This window comes from Procambarus clarkii, chromosome 27, assembly GCF_040958095.1.
Source record: "Procambarus clarkii isolate CNS0578487 chromosome 27, FALCON_Pclarkii_2.0, whole genome shotgun sequence".
Classification (NCBI taxonomy): Eukaryota; Metazoa; Arthropoda; class Malacostraca; order Decapoda; family Cambaridae; genus Procambarus; species Procambarus clarkii.
Window position 1 is genome coordinate 6,981,343 of NC_091176.1, and position 22,189 is coordinate 7,003,531.

At 42.7% G+C, this 22,189-nt stretch overlaps 1 protein-coding gene across 5 annotated transcripts in view; it reads right to left on the reverse strand.

The window, feature by feature from the left end:
* Positions 1-1,121: 1,121 nt before the first annotated feature.
* Positions 1,122-22,189, reverse strand: part of LOC123762726 (vascular endothelial growth factor receptor kdr-like) — a 471,742-nt gene continuing 450,674 nt past the window's right edge. For all 5 annotated transcript variants that reach the window (XM_069332305.1, XM_069332302.1, XM_069332303.1 and 2 more), the window contains 6 exons: positions 21,516-21,754; positions 21,082-21,218; positions 13,462-13,584; positions 8,820-9,031; positions 8,420-8,525; positions 1,122-2,576 (listed from right to left, as the gene is read on the reverse strand). In XM_069332305.1, the coding sequence (XP_069188406.1) occupies positions 1,557-2,576; positions 8,420-8,525; positions 8,820-9,031; positions 13,462-13,584; positions 21,082-21,218; positions 21,516-21,754 (1,837 nt within the window). In that variant the 3' untranslated portion in view covers positions 1,122-1,556. The remainder of the gene's footprint in view (positions 2,577-8,419; positions 8,526-8,819; positions 9,032-13,461; positions 13,585-21,081; positions 21,219-21,515; positions 21,755-22,189) is intronic.

Below are 22,189 nucleotides of genomic sequence, written 5' to 3' on the forward strand. Positions count from 1 at the left end.
TACTGAATCAGTGTAATGGGATGAAACTGGCACAACCAGAATCCCCTGATCGAACGGTATCAGTGGCGAGTCGAGAGTAGGGCTTTTCATTCGTAAACAGGAGTCGAGGCTGGATTTAACTAGCATTTGGCCAAGAAACTATGAGGACGGGCTGGCCGACTTATCGAAACCTTAATAACTCGCTCCAAATCTTAAAACCAGCTTGAGTGAACCTCCATAACACACTGTTTTTAAGATTGACTTGTACACGTACACCTTTAGAAAACATTCAAGGTTTTCTGGCAAAAATTACTTATATTCTTAAGTTCAAAGCATAACATTCTTTGTTCTATAAAGTCATAAGTCTGGCGTTTTAAAACACTATGGCTCTTGCCATCTCAAAACAAATAATTCAGTTTTGTGTTATCCATTACACTTGAGTTTGCTTTTTCAAGAGATTACATTCCTTGCCTTCACAGATTACCTCAATCTCCGTAAATACTCTTAAGAAGAAAATAAGTAAACTTACAAGTTAATTACTTACATTTAAACAGTTTCATTTAATTTCAATATAAACAACCTGTTATAATGCTTGTTCAAAACTTCATGTAATTACACGTAAGCATCATGAATATACAATTATCCAACTTTATTTTCTACTACTGTATTATCTGGTAATATTTTGTACTGGTGCACTGCATTATCTGGTAATGTTTTGTACTGGTGCACTGCATTATCTGGTAATATTTTGTACTGGTGCACTGCATTATCTGGTAATGTTTTGTACTGGTGCACTGTATTATCTGGTAACATTCTGTACTGGTTCACTGTATTATCTGGTAACATTCTGTACTGGTGCACTGTATTATCTGGTAACATTTTGTACTGGTGCACTGCATTATCTGGTAACATTCTGTACTGGTGCACTGTATTATCTGGTAACATTTTGTACTGGTGCACTGCATTATCTGGTAACATTTTGTACTGGTGCACTGCATTATCTGGTAACATTTTGTACTGGTGCACTGTATTATCTGGTAACATTTTGTACTGGTTCACTGTATTATCTGGTAACATTCTGTACTGGTGCACTGTATTATCTGGTAACATTTTGTACTGGTGCACTGCATTATCTGGTAACATTTTGTACTGGTGCACTGTATTATCTGGTAACATTTTGTACTGGTGCACTGTATTATCTGGTAACATTTTGTACTGGTGCACTGTATTATCTGGTAACATTTTGTACTGGTGCACTGTATCGCTGAAAATAGTTTGTACGAGTGAGCTGCATTTCTGGAAATATTTTGTACCAGCACACTGCATTATCTAGTAATATTTGATTTGGGATAAACTTATCGCCACCAAGATGCGTTAAAAACTATTCTGCCATGGACAAAATTGGTTTTGCACCTCACAATTAATTACTAATATTCATGCAATAACAACCTTGGTTTATTGTCATTATTGCTGTTTTATTGCATTATTCACTTAAATCTATATCTAACGTACTTATTTGTCACATTTTATGACAGGATGCATTTTGAACACATTTTAAAGTTAGTAAGCATAGGAGCTTATGCAGCTACTGGCTCCTCCATTATGGCATTCTTCATTGCAGAATATTTGAGGGAATCGGTCTTTGCTCTGGTCTCTGGTGGACTCTCCTCGGATATGGAGCCTAAGCCACTGGAAGCTTCAGATATAGTTCTATCTCTGACCCCTTCACCGGCAAGGAGATTAGCATATTCTTCTTCAGACTTGCTCTCCTTAATATATCTTCGTGGAAGAGATTTGGCTGTGGCTTTCATGGTGTCATAATTTATGTATTCAGGTTGGTCATGGAGCTGAGCCTCCTGGAGTCTTTTCATTTCTTTGGCAGCCTCTTTAGTAAGGTAATTATTTTCATCAGTTTTAATAAAGCTGTTCATGGTCATGTAACTAGGGTTTGTTTGCATGTATGCGGTGGGACTGTACATGCCACTGTCGTGCTTTTCCATTTCTGATGCTCTACGAACCAGTTTATGGCGAAGAGAAACGGGATCATGTTTATTTGGAAATCTCTCAAGTTTGGGAACATCTCCAATGTTAATCAACGCTGGGGAATTTTCACTGCTTCCACTCATTGATCTTCCACTCATTGGTGTTGATCCAGGATCCATTTTCAGGTAGAGATCAATATCAACTCCATCAGTTTCTTCATCATAATTTTCAGAGTATGTCTCGTTGTCTCGATTTGACATGGATGTCACAGTTTCTTGGTCAAAGTTAAATACATTTTGATTGTTTCTGGTTGGGGAGGACATTGAGAGATAGGTTCCAGCTGAGCCTGTATTAGTCATTCCAACCTCCTGTTGAAGTAAATCTATTTGCAAAGGAGTTAGACGTGGAGTGTGAACACGCTGTCCATTGTGGGTTTCACCATCTATCAAAACGTCTTGAAATGGACTTGGACTGAATGGCATCTCATATCCTTCATCATCAATATTTGGACTTACATCACGCACTTTTGAGGAATAATCAGGACTCTGCAGCATGCTCAGGAAACTGCTCTCTGTGTTCTCTGCTTGGTAAGGTTTGTTCAGCTCCAGGTAATACTGCAAGACATTAGCGAGTGTTAGTGTAGTATTGACTTTTTAATATTTCAATTCTAATCTTATAAAAAGTATCAAGTCACAAATATATATATTATAATAATTGTATTTACACACACTGATATCATAATATATATATATATATATATATATATATATATATATATATATATATATATATATGTATATATATATATATATATATATATATATATATATATATATATATATATATGTCGTACCTAGTAGCCAGAACGCACTTCTCAGCCTACTATGCAAGGCCCAATTTGCCTACTAAGCCAAGTTTTCATGAATTAATGTTTTTTCGACTACCTAACCTACCTAACCTAACCTAACTTTTTCGGCTACCTAACCTAACCTAACCTATAAAGATTGGTTAGGTTAGGTTAGGTAGGGTTGATTAGGTTCAGTCATATATCTACGTTAATTTTAACTCCAATAAAAATAAATTGACCTCATACATAATGAAATGGGTAGCTTTATCATTTCATAAGAAAAAAATTAGAGAAAATATATTAATTCAGGAAAACTTGGCTTATTAGGCAAATCGGGCCTTGCATAGTAAGCTGAGAAGTGCGTTCTGGCTACTAGGTACGACATATATATATATATATATATATATATATATATATATATATATATATATATATATATATATATATATATATATATATATGCAAACAAGCCTGAATGGTCCCCAGGACTATATGCAACTGAAAACTCACACCCCAGAAGTGACTCGAACCCATACTGCCAGGAGCACTCTGCTAGTGTACAGGATCCCTTAACCGCTCGACCAACACGACCAGACAAAAGAGGATGGAAGCCGAGGTTATATTATGAGACGAGGCTTCTCTTGATGATGCTATTGACCTCGTTGTGTGTTGCATGCCAGACCTTTGTGCTTCCGCAATGCAACCAATGCAGGTTCATATTGGTCTGCTTCCACCCTGTTGCATATACATTTGTATTCATTGTGAATTGGGGCACCAAGGCGGAGGGCCATTGCTACACGTAGGGATTCTGACGCGTGCCCATTGACGACATGGGTACTGCCAGGAAGAAGTCTCCTGCATGGGGGGCTTGCACTGCTCTGAGGCGGGCTTTCTCCTTGTCTGATGTTGCGGCGCTGAGCATGGCATCTGCTACTTTTTCCACTAATGGGTATATATATATATATATATATATATATATATATATATATATATATATATATATATATATATATATATATATATACAACAATGATCACAAAAACACTGATCCAAATATGCAGAATAACCACATGTGAAAAATAGAGAATGCTTAACGCGTTTTCGGCTAATTCGCCTTCATCAGAGCAAAGTAGAATGAAGATAAGAAAACATTGCTGATCAGACCTTTATATCCGCCTGGGCAGATCACCTGACCACCAAGAATAAGTGAAGGAAAGGAATTGTAAGAAAAGGTAACTGCAGAAGGCTTATTGGCCCATACGAAGCAGCTCCTATTAATATCTCCAAGTGCCATACGTGAGCCATTTCATACACCCCCCCTCACCCATCTCCTCGGCCTCCCAACCATTCCCCACTCCACCGTCTCCTCGTCCTCCCTACTCCACCATCCCCTCTTCCTTCCCACCATGCCCCACTCCCCTGTCCCTTTGTCCTTCCCACCATTCTCCATTCCCCCCATCCCCTCGTCCCTACCATCCCAATCTCCCCCGTCCCCTCGTCCTCCCCGCCATCTCTCACTTCCGTCCCCTCGTCCTCCCCACCATTCCCCACTCCCTCGTCCGATGCCTTCCCATATGGTCTGATGTTCCCATCAGAAAATTAGGAACATCAAGTGATCTGATGTTCCCATCACTGAAATATAAGAAAAAACATTTAAAAACGAAATGAAAATATGAAAAAAAAAATAAAAATTAAACTATACTCACGAAATGAACGGTATGGTAAACAACACAGCTCAATTCCAATGCAATTCACACAAAATTATAAAATAAAAATGGAAATCAAAATCTATGAATAATTCAATTTATCAATGCAATCAGAAACATTGAAATGGAGTTGTACATATTTAGTACAGCATGTGTGTTGCTCTTACATAAAAAAAAAAAAAATAAAATGTTTATTTAGGTAAGGTACATACATACAATAAATTTTACAAAGAATGGTTGACTTATAGGTAGAGCTAGTACATACAATGCCTAAAGCCACTATTACGCAAAGCGTTTCGGGCATGATAAACTTAAATGACAAGCTTAATACTAATTGAGCATAATGAGTAGAATGAAAACAAGAAATGAAAACATAAATGAAAAAGCAGCACAAATACAATTATGTCAACAAACAGCGCTCTTAAAAAAACAGACATTGGTTGACAATAGAAGGGTAAGGTAGGTTACAGGGAATTTATTAGGTATAGCTTCGTTTTTGACTTAAACATGCAACAGATGGCACTGTTTTTCAAAAAAAGCATAGTTTTACCTGTTACAGGTGTGGAATCTATACTTATACTTACGAAATGAACGGTATGGTAAACAACACAGCTCAATTCCAACACAATTTCACACAAAATAATTCAATAAAAAATCAAATAAATCGAAATCTATGAAAATAAAATTTATCAATGCAATCAGAAATATTGAAATGGAATTCGTGACATATTTAGTATAGCGTGCATGTTGCTATTATGTGCATCAGATGGCGTTGTTTTTCAAAAACGCATGTTTTTACCTGTCAGAGGGGTTGTCATCTATATAGTAGGTATATAAAAAGATGCACCTATTCGACTGCAACGCTGTATCAAAATTTCAAAGCAATCGGTGAAGAACTTTCGGAGATTACAGCGCATGTTGCTCTTACTTCCAACAGATGGCGCTGTTTTTAAAAAAAAAACATGTTTTTTCCTGTCACAGGTGAGGCATGGATATGGTAGATATATAAAAAGACGCGCCTATTCGAATGTAACGTTGTGTCATAATTTCAAAGCAATCGGTAAAGAGGTTTCGAAGATTTTCCTCACATGAAAAACACAGTTTTCAGAAAAAACATTTTTTTTTTTTACCATCACAGACGTGACATCTATATAATATGTCTATAAAAACCTGCTCGGATGCGAATATAACGTTGTGTGAAAATTTCAAAGCAATCGGTGAAGAACTTTCGGAGATTAGCGGTTATGCACAAATGAACATTTCCATTTAAATTTTATACAGATGGTAGACAATGGCTCGCAAAGCTCCTCTTTGCATTCTTCAAGCACCCTGGCAAACACTACGTCGGCCATGGGGATTTGTTTGGCTTGAGTCTCACTATTTGTTTAATAACATCTTCTCTGGTAACTGCTAAACTAGTCAACCTAGGGGCCTCGTAGCCTGGTGGATAGCGCGCAGGACTCGTAATTCTGTGGCGCGGGTTCGATTCCCGCACGAGGCAGAAACAAATGGGCAAAGTTTCTTTCACCCTAAGTGCCCCTGTTACCTAGCAGTAAATAGGTACCTGGGAGTTAGTCAGCTGTCACGGGCTGCTTCCTAGGGTGTGTGTGTGTGTGGTGTGTGGAGAAAAAAAAAAAAAAAAAAGTAGTTAGTAAACAGTTGATTGACAGTTGAGAGGCGGGCCGAAAGAGCAAAGCTCAACCCCCGTAAAAACACAACTAGTAAACACCTGTCCTCGTCCCCACCCACATAGACTTGTTTGGCTGAAGGCATAATGTTAAGTTCCTCTTTAGTAAATACAGAGATAAACTATTTATTCAAAATACTACATCTCTTCGTCATTATCAGTTATCTGGCCTGTCTCAGTTTTTAATGGACTTATCCTTTCCTTAATCTTTGTTCGATATAACTGAAAAAAACTTTAGGATTTGGCTTTGCTTGCCCTGCTATAAAAACTTTAAAGTTTCTTTTTGTCCTCATCTCTTTTTTAACATTTCTAACCAGTTGGATGAATTTTGGTTCTAAACCGACTTACCCATTCTTAATCTTTTTGTAGAAAGCTCTCTTTCTACCTAAAAGGTTCATCAGATCCTTTGTTATCCATTTTGGGTCATTATTATTCGACCTATTCAATTTGTATGGTATATTACGTTCCTGTGCTTAGCTTAGAATATTCTTAAATATGTTATATTTGTACTTCATCGAAATCCCTTTTTACATCATCCATCGCTGGGTTCACGTCTCGCTCCAAGATCGGCCTACCTCCTATGCCAAGGACTTTCCAATCTATTTCATCCAAAAAATTTCTTATGCCATTAAAATCAGCTTTTCGAAAATCTGGCACTTTAACAGAATTTTCTCATACAAATCTATTACATTCCATGCTCAATCTGATTTCTTTGTGATCACTGTTCCCTAGCTCACTCCCAATTTTTATGTCATTAATTTGTTTCCCCTGTTAGTTAACACTAAGTCTAAAATTACTTTCATGCGTTAGTTCCTTAATGTGTTGCTTAAAGAAGCAATCGTCATTTAGTTCCAGAAAATCTTATGCTTCATTATTCCCTGTTCTGTTAATTCAGTTTATTCACCTAAAATTAAATTCACCCATGACACAAATACTGTTTGGCCTAGATGCTCTAGATATTTCATCCCATAGTTGCTTTGCTTCCATTCTAAGTTTGGTGGCCTGTATATAACTCCTATTATAAGATTTTTAGCTTTTTCGTTAAATTCTAGCCAAATACTTTCTGTGTATGGCTCAGTTTTGATTCCTCTCTGAGATTTTCTTCAAATTTTGCCTTACATATATGGCTACTCCCCTTCCTCGTCTAATATCTGTGTGAAATAGTTTAAATCCATTTATTTGATATTAAGCTAATATAGTTCTCTATTTTCTACATTCACCCACATATCGGTAAGTGCAACAATATCTATTGTTTCCGTGCCGACAAGAACATTTAAATAGTTTATTTTGTTTCTTAGACTTCTACTGTCAGTGTAATATACCTTAAGTGTATTGCTATTTTGAGGCTTTTCTCCTTCCCTGTTTATTTTGCCAATTTTCCCCCCACTAATACACACTTTTATTGCCTCCTTTCTCCATATAAATTCCCATACCACTATCTACTAACAGTTTAAATCCAAACAGACGCCTCCAACCACTGGTTCCAACGAGTTGACAACAACAACAACCCCAGCCCTCGATAGATGCACCCCATCACGAGCATACATGTCATTTCTTCCATATTAGTGTTCCCAGTTATCAATGAATGATATTGCATTTAATGTGCAATATTTGTCCAGTCGGCAATTGACACCAAGTGCCCTCGACAACCATTCATTTCCAACTCCCTTTCTTGGCAGAATGCTACATATGATCGGGATTCCTCCCTTGCTCCTAACTATATTCTATGGCTGTCTTAAACCTCTGTATCAGTGCCTCACTCCTAACTCGTCCTACATCATTTCCACCGGCACTGATACAAGTAATGGGTTTGTTCCCGTTTCCAGCTGAGGTCATGACAAGACCACCAGAACCTTGAGGTCAAGGCAACACTACAAGATCCCTGAGGTCATGACAAGATGATAGAACCACCAAGGTAGAACCCTTGGTCATAACACGACCCCCCTGAGAACCATCGGTCATAACACGACCCCCCTGAGAACCCTCGGTCATAACACGACCCCTGAGAACCCTCGGTCTATAGCTATGGTATGATGGTGGACTACAGGTATGGTATGATGGTGGACTAACTACAGGTATACTATGATACAACACTACAGGTATGGTATAAGGGGGGGGGGTACACACCTGCTTCTGTGTCTCAGTATGGTATGATGCTGGACTAACTACAGGTATACTATGATACAGCACTACAGGTATGGTATAAGGGGTACACACCTGCTTCTCAGTGTCGCCCAACATCTCCCCCAGGGAGTGTTCAAGGGTGGAGAAGGAGGGTCTGGCCAGCGGGTCGGTGTGCCAACACTCCAGCATCACGCGGTACCTGCAACATTACAACTCTTACCAACAACTCCACAACTTACACTAAATACATCCTAACAATCCATTCATTTAATTATTCCATTACATAAACTGAGATGCACTCAGGAGTCTTAATTACTGAATGATGCTTACTGTTCCCAATGTTAGCAGAGCAGTTAACCCATTGTTAGCAACGGGTTCAACAGTTAACCCAATTTTAGCAACGAGTAAGATAATAATAGCAGTAGACTAAACAGTTAACATAAGGTTAGCAAGGTGGGTTAAACAGTTAAGAGGTTAAAGCTTGAAGACTCACAGGCTGTAGGTGGAGAAGCGTGGCTGGTCCAGCCTCACTCCCTTCTCTAACTTGACGATGAAGTTCTCGTCAAAGTCTACTCCAGGGTATGGGTTCTGTCCCAGGCTGAATATCTCCCACATGACCACCCCGAAAGCCCAGACGTCACTCTGGATGGAGAAGACCCCGTCCTTCAGGCACTCCAGTGCCAGCCACTTGACGGGTACTGGTCCCTGTGGGTGTTGGAGGGTCAGTCACTCATGGGTACTGTGGGTGGTGGTGGGTCAGTCACTCATGGGTACTGTAGGTGGTGGGTCAGTCACTCCTGGGTACTGTGGGTGGTGGTGGGTCAGTCACTCATGGGTACTGTAGGTGGTGGGTCAGTCACTCATGGGTACTGTGGGTGGTGGTGGGTCAGTCACTTATGGGTACTGTGGGTGGTGGTGGGTCAGTCACTCATGGGTACTGTGGGTGGTGGTGGGTCAGTCACTCATGGGTACTGTGGGTGGGGGTGGGTCAGTCACTCATGGGTACTGTAGGTGGTGAGTCAGTCACTCATGGGTACTGTGGGTGGTGGTGGGTCAGTCACTCATGGGTACTGTAGGTGGTGGGTCAGTCACTCATGGGTACTGTGGGTGGTGGTGGGTCAGTCACTCATGGGTACTGTGGGTGGTGGTGGGTCAGTCACTCATGGGTACTGTAGGTGGTGGGTCAGTCACTCATGGGTACTGTGGGTGGTGGTGGGTCAGTCACTCATGGGTACTGTAGGTGGTGGGTCAGTCACTCATGGGTACTGTGGGTGGTGGTGGGTCAGTCACTCATGGGTACTGTGGGTGGTGGAGGGTCAGTCACTCATGGGTACTGTAGGTGGTGGGTCAGTCACTCATGGGTACTGTGGGTGGTGGTGGGTCAGTCACTCATGGGTACTGTGGGTGGTGGTGGGTCAGTCACTCATGGGTACTGTGGGTGGTGGAGGGTCACTCATGGGTACTGTAGGTGGTGGGTCAGTCACTCATGGGTACTGTGGGTGGTGGTGGGTCAGTCACTCATGGGTACAGTGGGTGGTGGTGGGTCAGTCACTCATGGGTACTGTGGGTGGTGGTGGGTCAGTCACTCATGGGTACTGTGGGTGGTGGTGGGGTCAGTCACTCATGGGTACTGTGGGTGGTGGTGGGGTCAGTCACTCATGGGTACTGTGGGTGGTAGTGGGTCAGTCACTCATGGGTACTGTGGGTGGTAGTGGGTCAGTCACTCATGGGTACTTGAGCCATTCTTGGCTGCCAACATCACCAGTTGACCAGTGGTGCTTGATGTGTAAATACCCTCAGTCACAACCCTTCCTCCGAATAGACAGTACGTTTTAATACTAAATGTAATGAATACATATCCGCAACCCGCATTCTGACTGCATAATACATAAATACACATAATTGTGGTTATATTCTCCTCATTATCTGTTAATAAACTCAATGTTTAGGTTGATGTTTTTTTGTTCAATTTCGTTTCGTTTCGTTTCAAAGCCATGGAGCAGGCAAGCAGGGGGTTGAAGACAGGGGCGAGGATGCAGAAATCTTGAGCGAGGAACTGGAGACGAGGTGAAGAGGGGAGATGATAGATCGGTGGCCCAACCACCGTGGGTAAGAGTTGCAGCTGATGCTGCGGTTTGGTGGTAAGGTGGAGTGCTCATGGGTGCTCGCTGGTGTGTCCTGCAGGAGGCAGGGCTTCTCGTCGCGGTGTTCTTTTCAGCATTGCGTTGGTGTTCTACTGATTCCTTGATGTACTCGGGCGCAGATCGTCGGTGTTGTTGTTCTTCCTGGCCTGCATTAGTTTAAGCTTTAGTCAGTAGTGTTTTTTCCTGCCCGAAACGCTTTGCGTAATAGTGGCTTTAGGCATTGTATGTACTAGCTCTTATCTATAAAGCCAACAAACTTTGTAAAATCTCTTTATGTATGTACCTTTGCCTAAATAAAAATTATTATTATTATTATTATTGTTTGTTGGTCTTGCATGGCGTTGATACGGTGAGGCTATCGTTGGAGGTAGCTTCCAGCCGGAAATCTTCAGTTGTGTAGGGCTGCTTCAGTGGAGGTGGTGGTGTTCCCACCGAGACGTCCTCATCTGATGAGTCAGCTGACTCGGAAGTAGATGCAGTGAATCTTGAGGGATGAGTTCTTGCCTGTTGAGGCTTAATGGGACCTGCAGCTGATTTAGGACGTTGAGAGGGTTCGCACACGAGAGGTGGAACTGTGGTAGTTGTCGATAGAGGAGGCGTCGGCGTCTGGGTGGCTTGTGATGAAGGTGCTGGAGGAGCAGGCTTTGCTGTTGATAGTAGATCCGTGAGCACGGCGGCGTTCACGGTGATGTCAGGGACCGAGACTGTATCTTAAGAACTTGAAGTGGTGAAGACTTCCTCTGGAACTATGAAAGCCGGAAGACCATTTGCTTTGTATAGAATATTTAATATTTTTACGTATTCCTGGGGGTTATTGCAAGCTATCATGCTGGCCGCTGATGTTAATGCTTGAACTGTGCTGTACAGTGGTTGGTCGGTGTGGGCCGGGGGTGATGTCGGCTGGCTAGATGAGTCGCTGGTTGGTGTTTGGGAGCTGGCTCCCCATTGGCTGGTAGTAGCAGTGGGACGTCCTCCCGGAAGCTCCAGGAAAATGGCGTCTTGGGCGTTGAAACCTGAAGTAGAGGTGGTCGCTGATTGGCTTGTTGCTTCCGAGGTACTGGCTCCGGTAGAAGGTGTAGATTTCTCCATGTTTTTGATGACGTCTTGTCTATGAGGACAACGAATGGAGATTGCCGGATGATCGTCTTTGCAAAGCAAACAGCATAGTGTTTCAGACTTGCAGATGGAGTAATGGTGGTCAGCTGAGCAGAGGCTACACTTCTGAATACGCTGGGTACATTTGCTGCTGGAGTGGGTGTACTCGTAGCACCGGAGGCACTGGTTGACGATGTGAAAACGTTCCATCTTCACACGGAATGGCGGAATGTGAATACCAAAGCTGTAAACACCATTTCTGGTAGCCAGAGTAGCCGCAGCTTCTGTCTCGAAGGTCAGCTTCAGGGAGTGATTTCTGTTGAAGTAAGCTTCGTGAAGCCCTAAATCCGCGTTTGATTCATTGAAGTCGTGCATGAACGCTCTTTCATCAGCTTCATCTTGTTCCACGATCCATTGGCTGAGATCATGAATAACGACAGTGTGTTCAGCCAGGTACTGGCGTGGGAAGTTGAGACGAAGGTGTTGGTTGGAGAAATTGGCGCTGAAAAACAGAAGTTTGTCGACTTCCTCCTCACTATAAAAGAAGAGGAGGATGTCCGTGCCTTCTTGTTTGATGTCGTTGGATGTCACTCCTGCAATGTATTTAGAAAGCTTCAGGAGTGATGTCTTGGAGAATGGTTGCTCGTTGAGGGGCGTACCCCTGATCTTGAAGCGTTTGTGACGCATGATGAGTTTCCTGGTGGCTGATGGGGTCTCTCTCAAAGCCTACACATCACTGGAGATGGCCTCCCGTCTCTACCCGGCATAAAATACCAGGTTAGGAGTGGGGTCTGCCAATTATTTACCCACCCGGCAGTGCTGGGTGCGAGAGTGTAGAGCTGGAACAACGAGAACACGTCCGGCCGTGACTGTTGCAAGTTACTGAGTCTGTTCAATTCCTTATCCAAAAGTTTTAAATATAAAGAATTTCTTTTTCAGTTTTAGTAAACAATGGAGATTTTATTCAAAATTTGAAAATATACTGAGTTACTTTATAATTAATTGAAAGACTTTAGTTCTCTTTTATTAGTTTTATAAAATTGTAATATCAGTATAGGAATAGGTTAAGTGCTAATTGTAATTGGGAAGCAAAAAATGCTACTTACATGCTTGTCCTCCTACACTCCCAAGGTTAGGTTAGGTCCTCGTTTTCTATACAGCTTTTCAGGTAAACTCTATTATTCACAATATTTTGGTGCGATGCTGGCGATTAAGTGTACAGTATTTATGTTCTATGACGATAGTCAGGATTATGCCTATTAAATTTAGTATTAAAACGTACTGTCTATGCTGAGGCTGGGTTGTCAGCCAAGCATTATTAACATGAAAGTGTATTGGGCACTATGTTTGTACCTCAGAATATTATCTACAAATTAAAGAAACAATTTGTGTTACTTGTGGCAGAGACCTGACGAAAATAGTGATAAAACTGAAAGTAAACTTGCTCCGGTAGTTCACAATATATATCAAAGATCTATTTAATATTATATTTCCATCACTGTAAAGTAAATCCAATGGATCAATATCTCTTTAACAACAAATTTAAATATCAAATTTAGATATTTGTCATCAAAATTCAATGTCTATAATTATAAGATATTTTCCATGGCAAAATTCAACCCAACTCTCAAATATATCTTGTATTAGGATATAAAATATACACATAGCAATTCCCAGTTATCTGAACATTTTCAGCTAGTGTTTGTTGATCAAATATTCACATTTATACTTCAGTTGTAGAGATTGAAAACAATCTCTACAACTCTTACAATCTCTACAACTCTTACAATCTCTACAATCTCTACAACTCTTACAATCTCTACAACTCTTACAATCTCTACAACTCTTACAATCTCTACAGATTGATTGTTGTTTTCAAGTAATCGAGATACTTACATCGCTCTTCTTCTTGTAGTTTTGGTTTTTGTAAATGTCTTTCGCAAGTCCAAAGTCACTGATCTTGACAATATTTTCTTCCGCCAGAAGAACATTACGAGCCGCCAAGTCTCCATGGAGGACCTGGTCAAATGAGTCGTTGTGAAAGTCACACAAATGATAAATTTGAAATTTTAGCGGCTATTTATATTATATATTGGTTAGTGTAACAGTCAGCTATATTATAAATAGATCACTGGTGAGGTCAGCGGTATTATAAATGGTATTATGATTAGGTTTGGTCCGGTAAGTCTACGGCTGCAGACCCGGGTTCACAGGCGTGGACAGATCAAGGTTTTCTAATGAGAATGTTTTCTAATGATCACTAACTTTCCAATGGAAGTTAATATTGCAGAAGTTTTCCTGCAGTATAAACTTCCAAGTGATTGTCATAGGCTATGACTGGAGATTTCATTGCTATAGATCTGTACTTAAGGCCTGGACCAACCTTGGGTCTGCAGGGCAATTAGAGATTAGGCATTCATAGCTGGTTGATTAAAAAGCTTAGGACGTCACTTAACTGTTTTAGTAAATTGGCCAAACCTAACCTACTTGAGGACCCACGAACAGAAAACGGGACATCACGTCAATGTCGTGAGCTGCTACCATTTTTTTGTACATCAGTTTTTGGCCTTAGGTAAATTAGTCGTCAAAATGCGACGTACTATTAAGGAAATGGGCTGTTGTATGTGTGGATCGGTTACGTTAAGTCTGTATATTTTAGCATCCCTTATTTTGTCTGTTGTGGCAACACAAGAGTGTACCGAGTACCAACCGTTGTGGCAACACAAGAGTGTACCGAGTACCAACCGTTGTGGCAACACAAGAGTGTACCGAGTACCAACCGTTGTGGCAACACAAGAGTGTACCGAGTACCAACCGTTGTGGCAACACAAGAGTGTACCGAGTACCAACCGTTGTGGCAACACAAGAGTGTACCGAGTACCAACCTAAAAATTCACTTTAGTCTTGAACATAATCCAGGACTAAAGTAAACTCTTTGTATTATGTATACCTGTAAGCAGGGTTCACTTTATGGTGTGTGTATATATATATATGCGGAAAATCCACAGAGAAATATGAAATGAGGTGAACGTTTCGGCTTGTTAAAGCTTTTGTCAACACCAGACTGACTAAGGAGAAGGGAGAAGGGGGGAGGATATATAGGCCGACACCTGACCAACCCATCCCTAGGAAAGAATTAACCAGAAACAGGTATAGCTTAGCTTAGAATGGTCAAAGAGGATTAAGCGGTCAGAGAATAAGGATGAAAGATTAAAGAAAAGCCTCATGAACACACAATATATGAATATACAATTATAATGAGACATTGTAAGCCTCTCTATCAGAGTTGTTTCTTAAACTGTTGTGCAATATTATAACTTAAAAATGGATCAAGTTTGTACATTCCAGTACTAACATTAAGAAGATTTGGACACTGACTGATTAGAGCAGATTCAAATCAAATTCCGTTCCACGAAATCCCCACAATTGGTAATGCTTTTTGCCTCATTCCAGTTAATATTGTGATCGCATAAACTCGTATGTAGATACAATGCATTAGACGTTTGGGCAGTTCTAATACTATAAGCATGTTGTGACAACCGCAATTGTAAGGACTTTCCTGTTTGTCCAAGGTACACAGAATCACAATCATTGCAGGGAATCGAATACACACAACCTGCTGTATCAGGGGAATTTATTAAATTGGATTTGATCGTACTATTAGCAAAAAGACCGCCTAGAAACTTCATACTGTCGCCAAGAAGAAGACCACAGGTGAGACACCATAAGAGAAGTCACCTGATCATCATACAAGTGTTGATACACCCACATCAGAAATACCAGACACGAAGAGTGGAAGAGTAGATCGAACCAGCCAGGTATCGAACCAGACCGATCTGCTAAAAGAGACAGAGGCGCGGAAAATGCCCTGGGTCCGGACACAGAGCAAGCAGTGCCTGAATCCGAGGCTGGGCCAGAAGGAGAAGCCTCCCTGATAGAACTCCAGTGAGCTAGAACTCAACCAGTCCTGCCTAAAAGCATCTACCTCGGGGAAGGGTGCCACATATACTGGGAGATGCTTCGACCATGCTGACACGAAGAGGTCCACCTCCAGGGGCCCTAGGCGGACCTAATGGGAAGCCAGGCAGGAAATACTAAAAAGAAAGCAAAGAACCTCGAAAGTTCTCCACCACAACAGTAGGCCAGAGAGGCACGGCTGCTACTGTTATGCGAGCTGTGCAGCCCCGTGTGCCCCAACCAGCAACAAGCACTCCCTACCCAGGACCAAATAAAAGTACCAGAACCCAAGCTGGCCCCCAAGGGCAAGGCAGAAGCCAAGCGACTGCCACCGCTTTCGGAGTGAGACCCGAAAGCTCCAGAGAAGAGAATCCTGAAACACAAGGAAAGTACTAACAGGGTGCCTACGGAAGGAAGTCTAAGCACATGCAGCTCTAGTACTTGGAACTCCTGGTCAACGTTCCAACACACAACAGGTATCAATGCTAACGTTAAAATCCTGACAGGTAATCGAGACCAGAGTAGACATCAGCCCCAGTCGGCTTCAGTCGATAAACTGGTGGGCAGATGGCCGGCTTGGTGGCGCGAACGAGCAGCGTGTCAGGTTGATGACGATTTGCTTGTTTTCTTGGGGGAGTTTCTAGCCTCTTGTTTCGGTCTCCGGTTGCAACTTTCTACCAGTTGGGGTCTGTTTTGGGGTGCCTATCTTTCCGGGTGCCTAGCCCCTGTCGATGGCAGACATGAATATACTCTCAAAGAGCGGAGTTTTCATAGGCCATTGCTCCCACGAGCAGGTTCTGGCTCGTGGTCCCCGGTAGGCATACAACTCCATATGACTGAAACCCCAGACTATTATTATAGCTAATATCAATCCTATGGCTCCAGGGAGCCGATGGGGCTTCCCTCAGAAATAATACTTTCCCAGATTATTGGGTCAACTCCAGGCTTCACTATACTTTCTGGACTCACTAGACAGAGTACACTCAACACCCACCTCATGGGTCGGCCAAACATCGTCGCAATTCTACGTGAATTGTTACGAGGCCTCATCGAGCATTATACGCCACATCTACAGTGGTGGTGCAACTCCACTGACACCGTCGCCTGAAGGCAACTCTACAGACACGAAGCCAAATCCCCAAGAAGAAGAAAAACATTAAAGATAGAACCCTGAAGCCACTAGACAATGACGCAGAAACAAGAGCACAGCGTGGCCAACGAGCACTGCTTCCTTTCAGCCCACCATTTAGAAAAAAAATCATTACGGTTGACTGGGACCTCCAGTGCTGTGTGGGACTTCCTCAATGCATGGATGGGACATGAGTGATGCCTGTGATGAATGCCTACCCCAACTTAAGGCCTGCAGCTGGGTTAAGCACTAGCACTAAGCTCTCTGATCTACAACCCTTCCTCTCCAGACTATTCATCCCTCTGTCCTGCTCATCCATTAGATGAGCGTGTACTCCCCTAGTTGTGCTTGCGGGGGTTGAGCTCTGGCTCTTTGGTCCCACCTCTCAACCGTCAAACAACTGATATACAGATTCCTGAGCCTACTAGGCTCTATCATATCTACATTTGAAACTGTGTATGGAGTCAGCCTCCATCACATCACTGCCTAATGCATTCCACCTGTTAACTACTCTGACACAGAAAAAGTTCTTTCTAACGTCTCTGTGGCACATTTGGGTACTCAGCTTCCACCTGTGTCCCCTTGTTCGCGTACCACTCGTGTGTGTGTGTGTGTGTGTACTCACCTAGTTGTACTCACCTAGTTGTGTTTGCGGGGGTTGAGCTCTGGCTCTTTGGTCCCGCCTCTCAACCGTCAATCAACAGGTGTACAGATTCCTGAGCCTATCGGGCTCTGTCATATCTACACTTGAAACTGTGTATGGAGTGAGCCTCCACCACATCACCCCCTAATGCATTCCATTTGTCAACCACTCTGACACTAAAAAAGTTCTTTCTAATATCTCTGTGGCTCATTTGGGCACTCAGTTTCCACCTGTGTCCCCTTGTGCGTGTTCCCCTTGTGTTAAATAGACTGTCTTTATCTACCCTATCAATCCCCTTCAGAATCTTGAATGTGGTGATCATGTCCCCCCTAACTCTTCTGTCTTCCAGCGAAGTGAGGTTTAATTCCCGTAGTCTCTCCTCGTAGCTCATACCTCTCAGCTCGGGTACTAGTCTGGTGGCAAACCTTTGAACCTTTTCCAGTTTAGTCTTATCCTTGACTAGATATGGACTCCATGCTGGGGCTGCATACTCCAGGATTGGCCTGACATATGTGGTATACAAAGTTCTGAATGATTCTTTACACAAGTTTCTGAATGCCGTTCGTATGTTGGCCAGCCTGGCATATGCCGCTGATGTTATCCGCTTGATATGTGCTGCAGGAGACAGGTCTGGCGTGATATCAACCCCCAAGTCTTTTTCCTTCTCTGACTCCTGAAGAATTTCCTCTCCCAGATGATACCTTGTATCTGGCCTCCTGCTCCCTACACCTATCTTCATTACATTACATTTGGTTGGGTTAAACTCTAACAACCATTTGTTCGACCATTCCTTCAGCTTGTCTAGGTCTTCTTGAAGCCTCAAACAGTCCTCTTCTGTTTTAATCCTTCTCATAATTTTAGCATCGTCCGCAAACATTGAGAGAAATGAATCGATACCCTCCGGGAGATCATTTACATATATCAGAAACAAGATAGGACCGAGTACAGAGCCCTGTGGGACTCCACTGGTGACTTCACGCCAATCGGAGGTCTCACCCCTCACCGTAACTCTCTGCTTCCTATTGCTTAGATACTCCCTTATCCACTGGAGCACCTTACCAGCTACACCTGCCTGTCTCTCCAGCTTATGTACCAGCCTCTTATGCGGTACTGTGTCAAAGGCTTTCCGACAATCCAAGAAAATGCAGTCCGCCCAGCCCTCTCTTTCTTGCTTAATCTGTGTCACCTGATCGTAGAATTCTATCAAGCCTGTAAGGCAAGATTTACCCTCCCTGAATCCATGTTGGCGATTTGTCACGAAGTCCCTTCTCTCCAGATGTGTTACCAGGTTTTTTCTCACGATCTTCTCCATCACCTTGCATGGTATACAAGTCAAGGACACTGGCCTGTAGTTCAGTGCCACTTGTCTGTCGCCCTTTTTGTATATTGGGACCACATTCGCCGTCTTCCATATTTCTGGTAGGTCTCCCGTCTCTAGTGATTTACTATACACTATGGAGAGTGGCAAGCAAAGTGCCTCTGCACACTCTTTCAGTACCCATGGTGAGATCCCATCTGGACCAACCGCCTTTCTAACATCCAGATCCAGCAGGTGTCTCTTGACCTCCTCTCTCGTAATTTCGAACTCCTCCAAGGCCGCCTGGTTTACCTCCCTTTCTCCTAGCACAGTGACCTCACCCTGTTCTATTGTGAAGACCTCCTGGAACCTCTTGTGTGTGTGTGTGTGTGTGTGTGTGTGTGTGTGTGTGTGTGTGTGTGTGTGTGTGTGTGTGTGTGTGTGTGTGTGTGTGTGTGTGTGTGTGCTTACTTACCTAGTTGTACTCACCTAATTGTGCTTGCGGGGGTTGAGCTCTGGCTCTTTGGTCCCGCCTCTCAACCGTCAGTCAACAGGTGTATAGGTTCCTGAAGTGTGTGTACTCACCTAGCTGTACTCACCTAGTGGTACTTGCAGGGGTTGAGCTCTGGCTCTTTGGTCCCGCCTCTCAACCGTCAATCAACTGATATACAGATTCCTGAGCCTACTTGGCTGTCATATCTACATTTGAAACTGCATAGAGTCAACCTCCTCATTACATTTATTAACCACTCCGACACTGAAAACGTTCTTTCTAATGTCTCTATGGATCATTTGGGCACTCAGCTTCCACCTGTGTCTCCTTGTTTGCATACCACCCCGCGTGCGTGCGTGCGCATGTGTATTCACCTAGCTGTGCTTGCGGGGGTTGAGCTCTGCTCTTTCGACCCACCTCTCAACTGTTAATCAACTGTTACTAACTACTTTTTTTCCACAACCCCCCCTTTCCTTCCCCCACCACACACACACACGCCCAGGAAGCAGCCCGTGACAGCTGACTAACACCAAGGTACCTATTTACTGCTAGGTAACAGGGGCATTCAGGGTGAAAGAAACTTTGCCCATTTGTTTCTGCCTGGTGCAGGAATCGAACCCGCGCCACAGTATTACGAGTCCTGCACGCTATCCACCAGGCTACCAGGCCCCTGTGGGTAGTGGCCGCCTCGGGTAGTAAGCAGTGTTGTATGAATCGATATACCCGGAATTTGGCCAAGGGGAGTTACAAGACCAACCCGTCCTCTTAAAAAGAACGTCACTTTTGGCTGGTATGCGCACTATGGCCAAATTTGGACGTAATTTGAAATGAAATCGACTCACAAAAGTGACGTTCTGTTCCGTTTTCTATTCGAGTCGTCCGGCGTACGCGCATAGGTTATAAGAGGACACTTTAAATTAACGTTTTTCATAACTTTTGAAACTTCATGAGAATTTCCTGCCCACCTAACCTATCAGAGGACCCTTAACTTACTGTTGTTGAAAAAAAAAATCCCAAATTTATTTTCATTTTTTTTTTCATTTTCAAATTACGTCCAAATTCGGCCATACGGGCAAACGGCCAAAAGCGACGTTATTTTTAAGAGGACAGGTTGACAAGACGACAGTAGTGGCTGTCTGCTGAGTAATGCTGCTAGTGTGTTGCTAGAGACGTCTGCCAGGGTGTTAGACACCCCTGGAAGTGATGATTTGTGACTCCTGTCAGCGTGTTGCTGAAGCCCTCTGCCAGTGGGTTTCTGGAGAGCAGATGTTGGGTGTTGGGAATCGTGACGATACGGTGTGTGGACTGGCCCATGCTGAGGAAAATGAACTCGTCGGTGATGAAAGCCTGCAATGGACGTGGACGCCGTCCACGTCCATTGAGCGTGGACGGCGTATACTTGAAGATAGTGGACTCGTTGGGATTTGAAGAAGTGCAGATATATTGAGTGTCCTGGGTGAAAGCGACACTCTATACATAAGTGTAGTTATACTTCGCGAGATAATATATTGGTGAAGGCGTAATTGCATCTTGTTTAACCCTCTTTATTCCTTGCACTATTACTTGCTACTGCCAATTCTTGAGAACTTACCATTGTCTTAGAGGTTGAGATCATAGAAGAAGTGGCTATAAGGCCCATTAAACAGAAAGAACCCGGTTACTGGCTCAAGCAGGCCGTAGCAGTGTAAGTAAGTGTGTGTGTGTTACAGGAGGTCCCAAGATGCTGCTAATATTAGATTCACCAAATGTTACATTACCAACTGATTAACAGTTGGTAATGTAACATAATATAAGGCAAAATATGAAATGCAGTTTACATGTGAATGCAAGGTTCTTATACACAAATTAACATTAAAAATAAAAGATAATCATAACATACATAAAGTAACACACACAATATACATTACACAACATTATTATGTAAATATACTTACTTGCAAGCAGGGAAACTTGAAAGATTTAATTCACAAACAAAAATATATTAAAACTGCCATTACCTTTTTAAAGGCAAGGTACTCCATTCCCCTGGCGACCTGGAAAGCCCAACAGAGAAGATCTTTGGAACAAAAGGCAGCAGCGTGGGGGCCAAGGGAGCGGGAGCCAACATAGCCGTCTGAGGCGCCGCTGCTGCTCTCTATACCAAACATAACATCAACTTAGTCTTGTTATCTTGTTAGTCTCCAAGACTGATGACATGCAAGCACTTTATAAGTAGCTGAAATATGCATATTAATCTGTCTCCAAAGATCGTCACAAGTGTTATTTTATTAGCAATACAGCCCGTTATTTGGAGAAAGGCATTTCCATAAAATGTTTAACAATATTAGTCTTGTCAGTTTAAAGCAAAATATTTGCACACATTTATGCTTTAGAGTTAGGCATATTTAGTTAGATACATAACATTCCTAGTCTCTACACTTCTCAGACCTACCAAAGGTGAGGGTGCTCATGTCAGAGGTAATGTGGTGGTTAGAGGAGTTGGAAATGGTCCGACTGCGGAAGGTTCCCATTGAATCTTCACAGATGCCTGGCGTGTGAGGCGGGGAGGCTGGGGCGGCCCACAGCGCCTGGCTGGGGTTGTCTGGGTCAGATGTCTGGCCATTGGTGTACAGGACATTATCTTGGTTGAAGCTAAGATGTGCATACTTGATACCACGAGACGTCCTGCCCCTGCGTGTTGGAGGACATTGTTTACACGTTGCTGATTATACATGATTCATGCACATATGGTGTTTGAAATCCGACACATATCAACATTCTATAGTTAGCCATTACTAATTTAAAGAAAATGGGAGTTTTTCGTAACGTCATCACAACAAGACGTCTATTTACACGTATATTTGGACCACAATTATCGTTATGTCCGCGGCCTGAAGAGACTGTAAAATTTGTCGCCTGAGGAGATTGTAGGGTCTATGGCCTGAAGAGACTATAGGGACCCCATCCCTTCGCTATTTCCCGGTATCGGGCAGCCGGGGCGCATCCGATCCCATGATCGTCGTCGCCCCTAAATCAACACAACAACAACAACAATTATTCTTTTAACCTCAGTCTAGTGTTTAAACCGAATAAAATAGTATTCACTAAGACTGAATAATTATACCA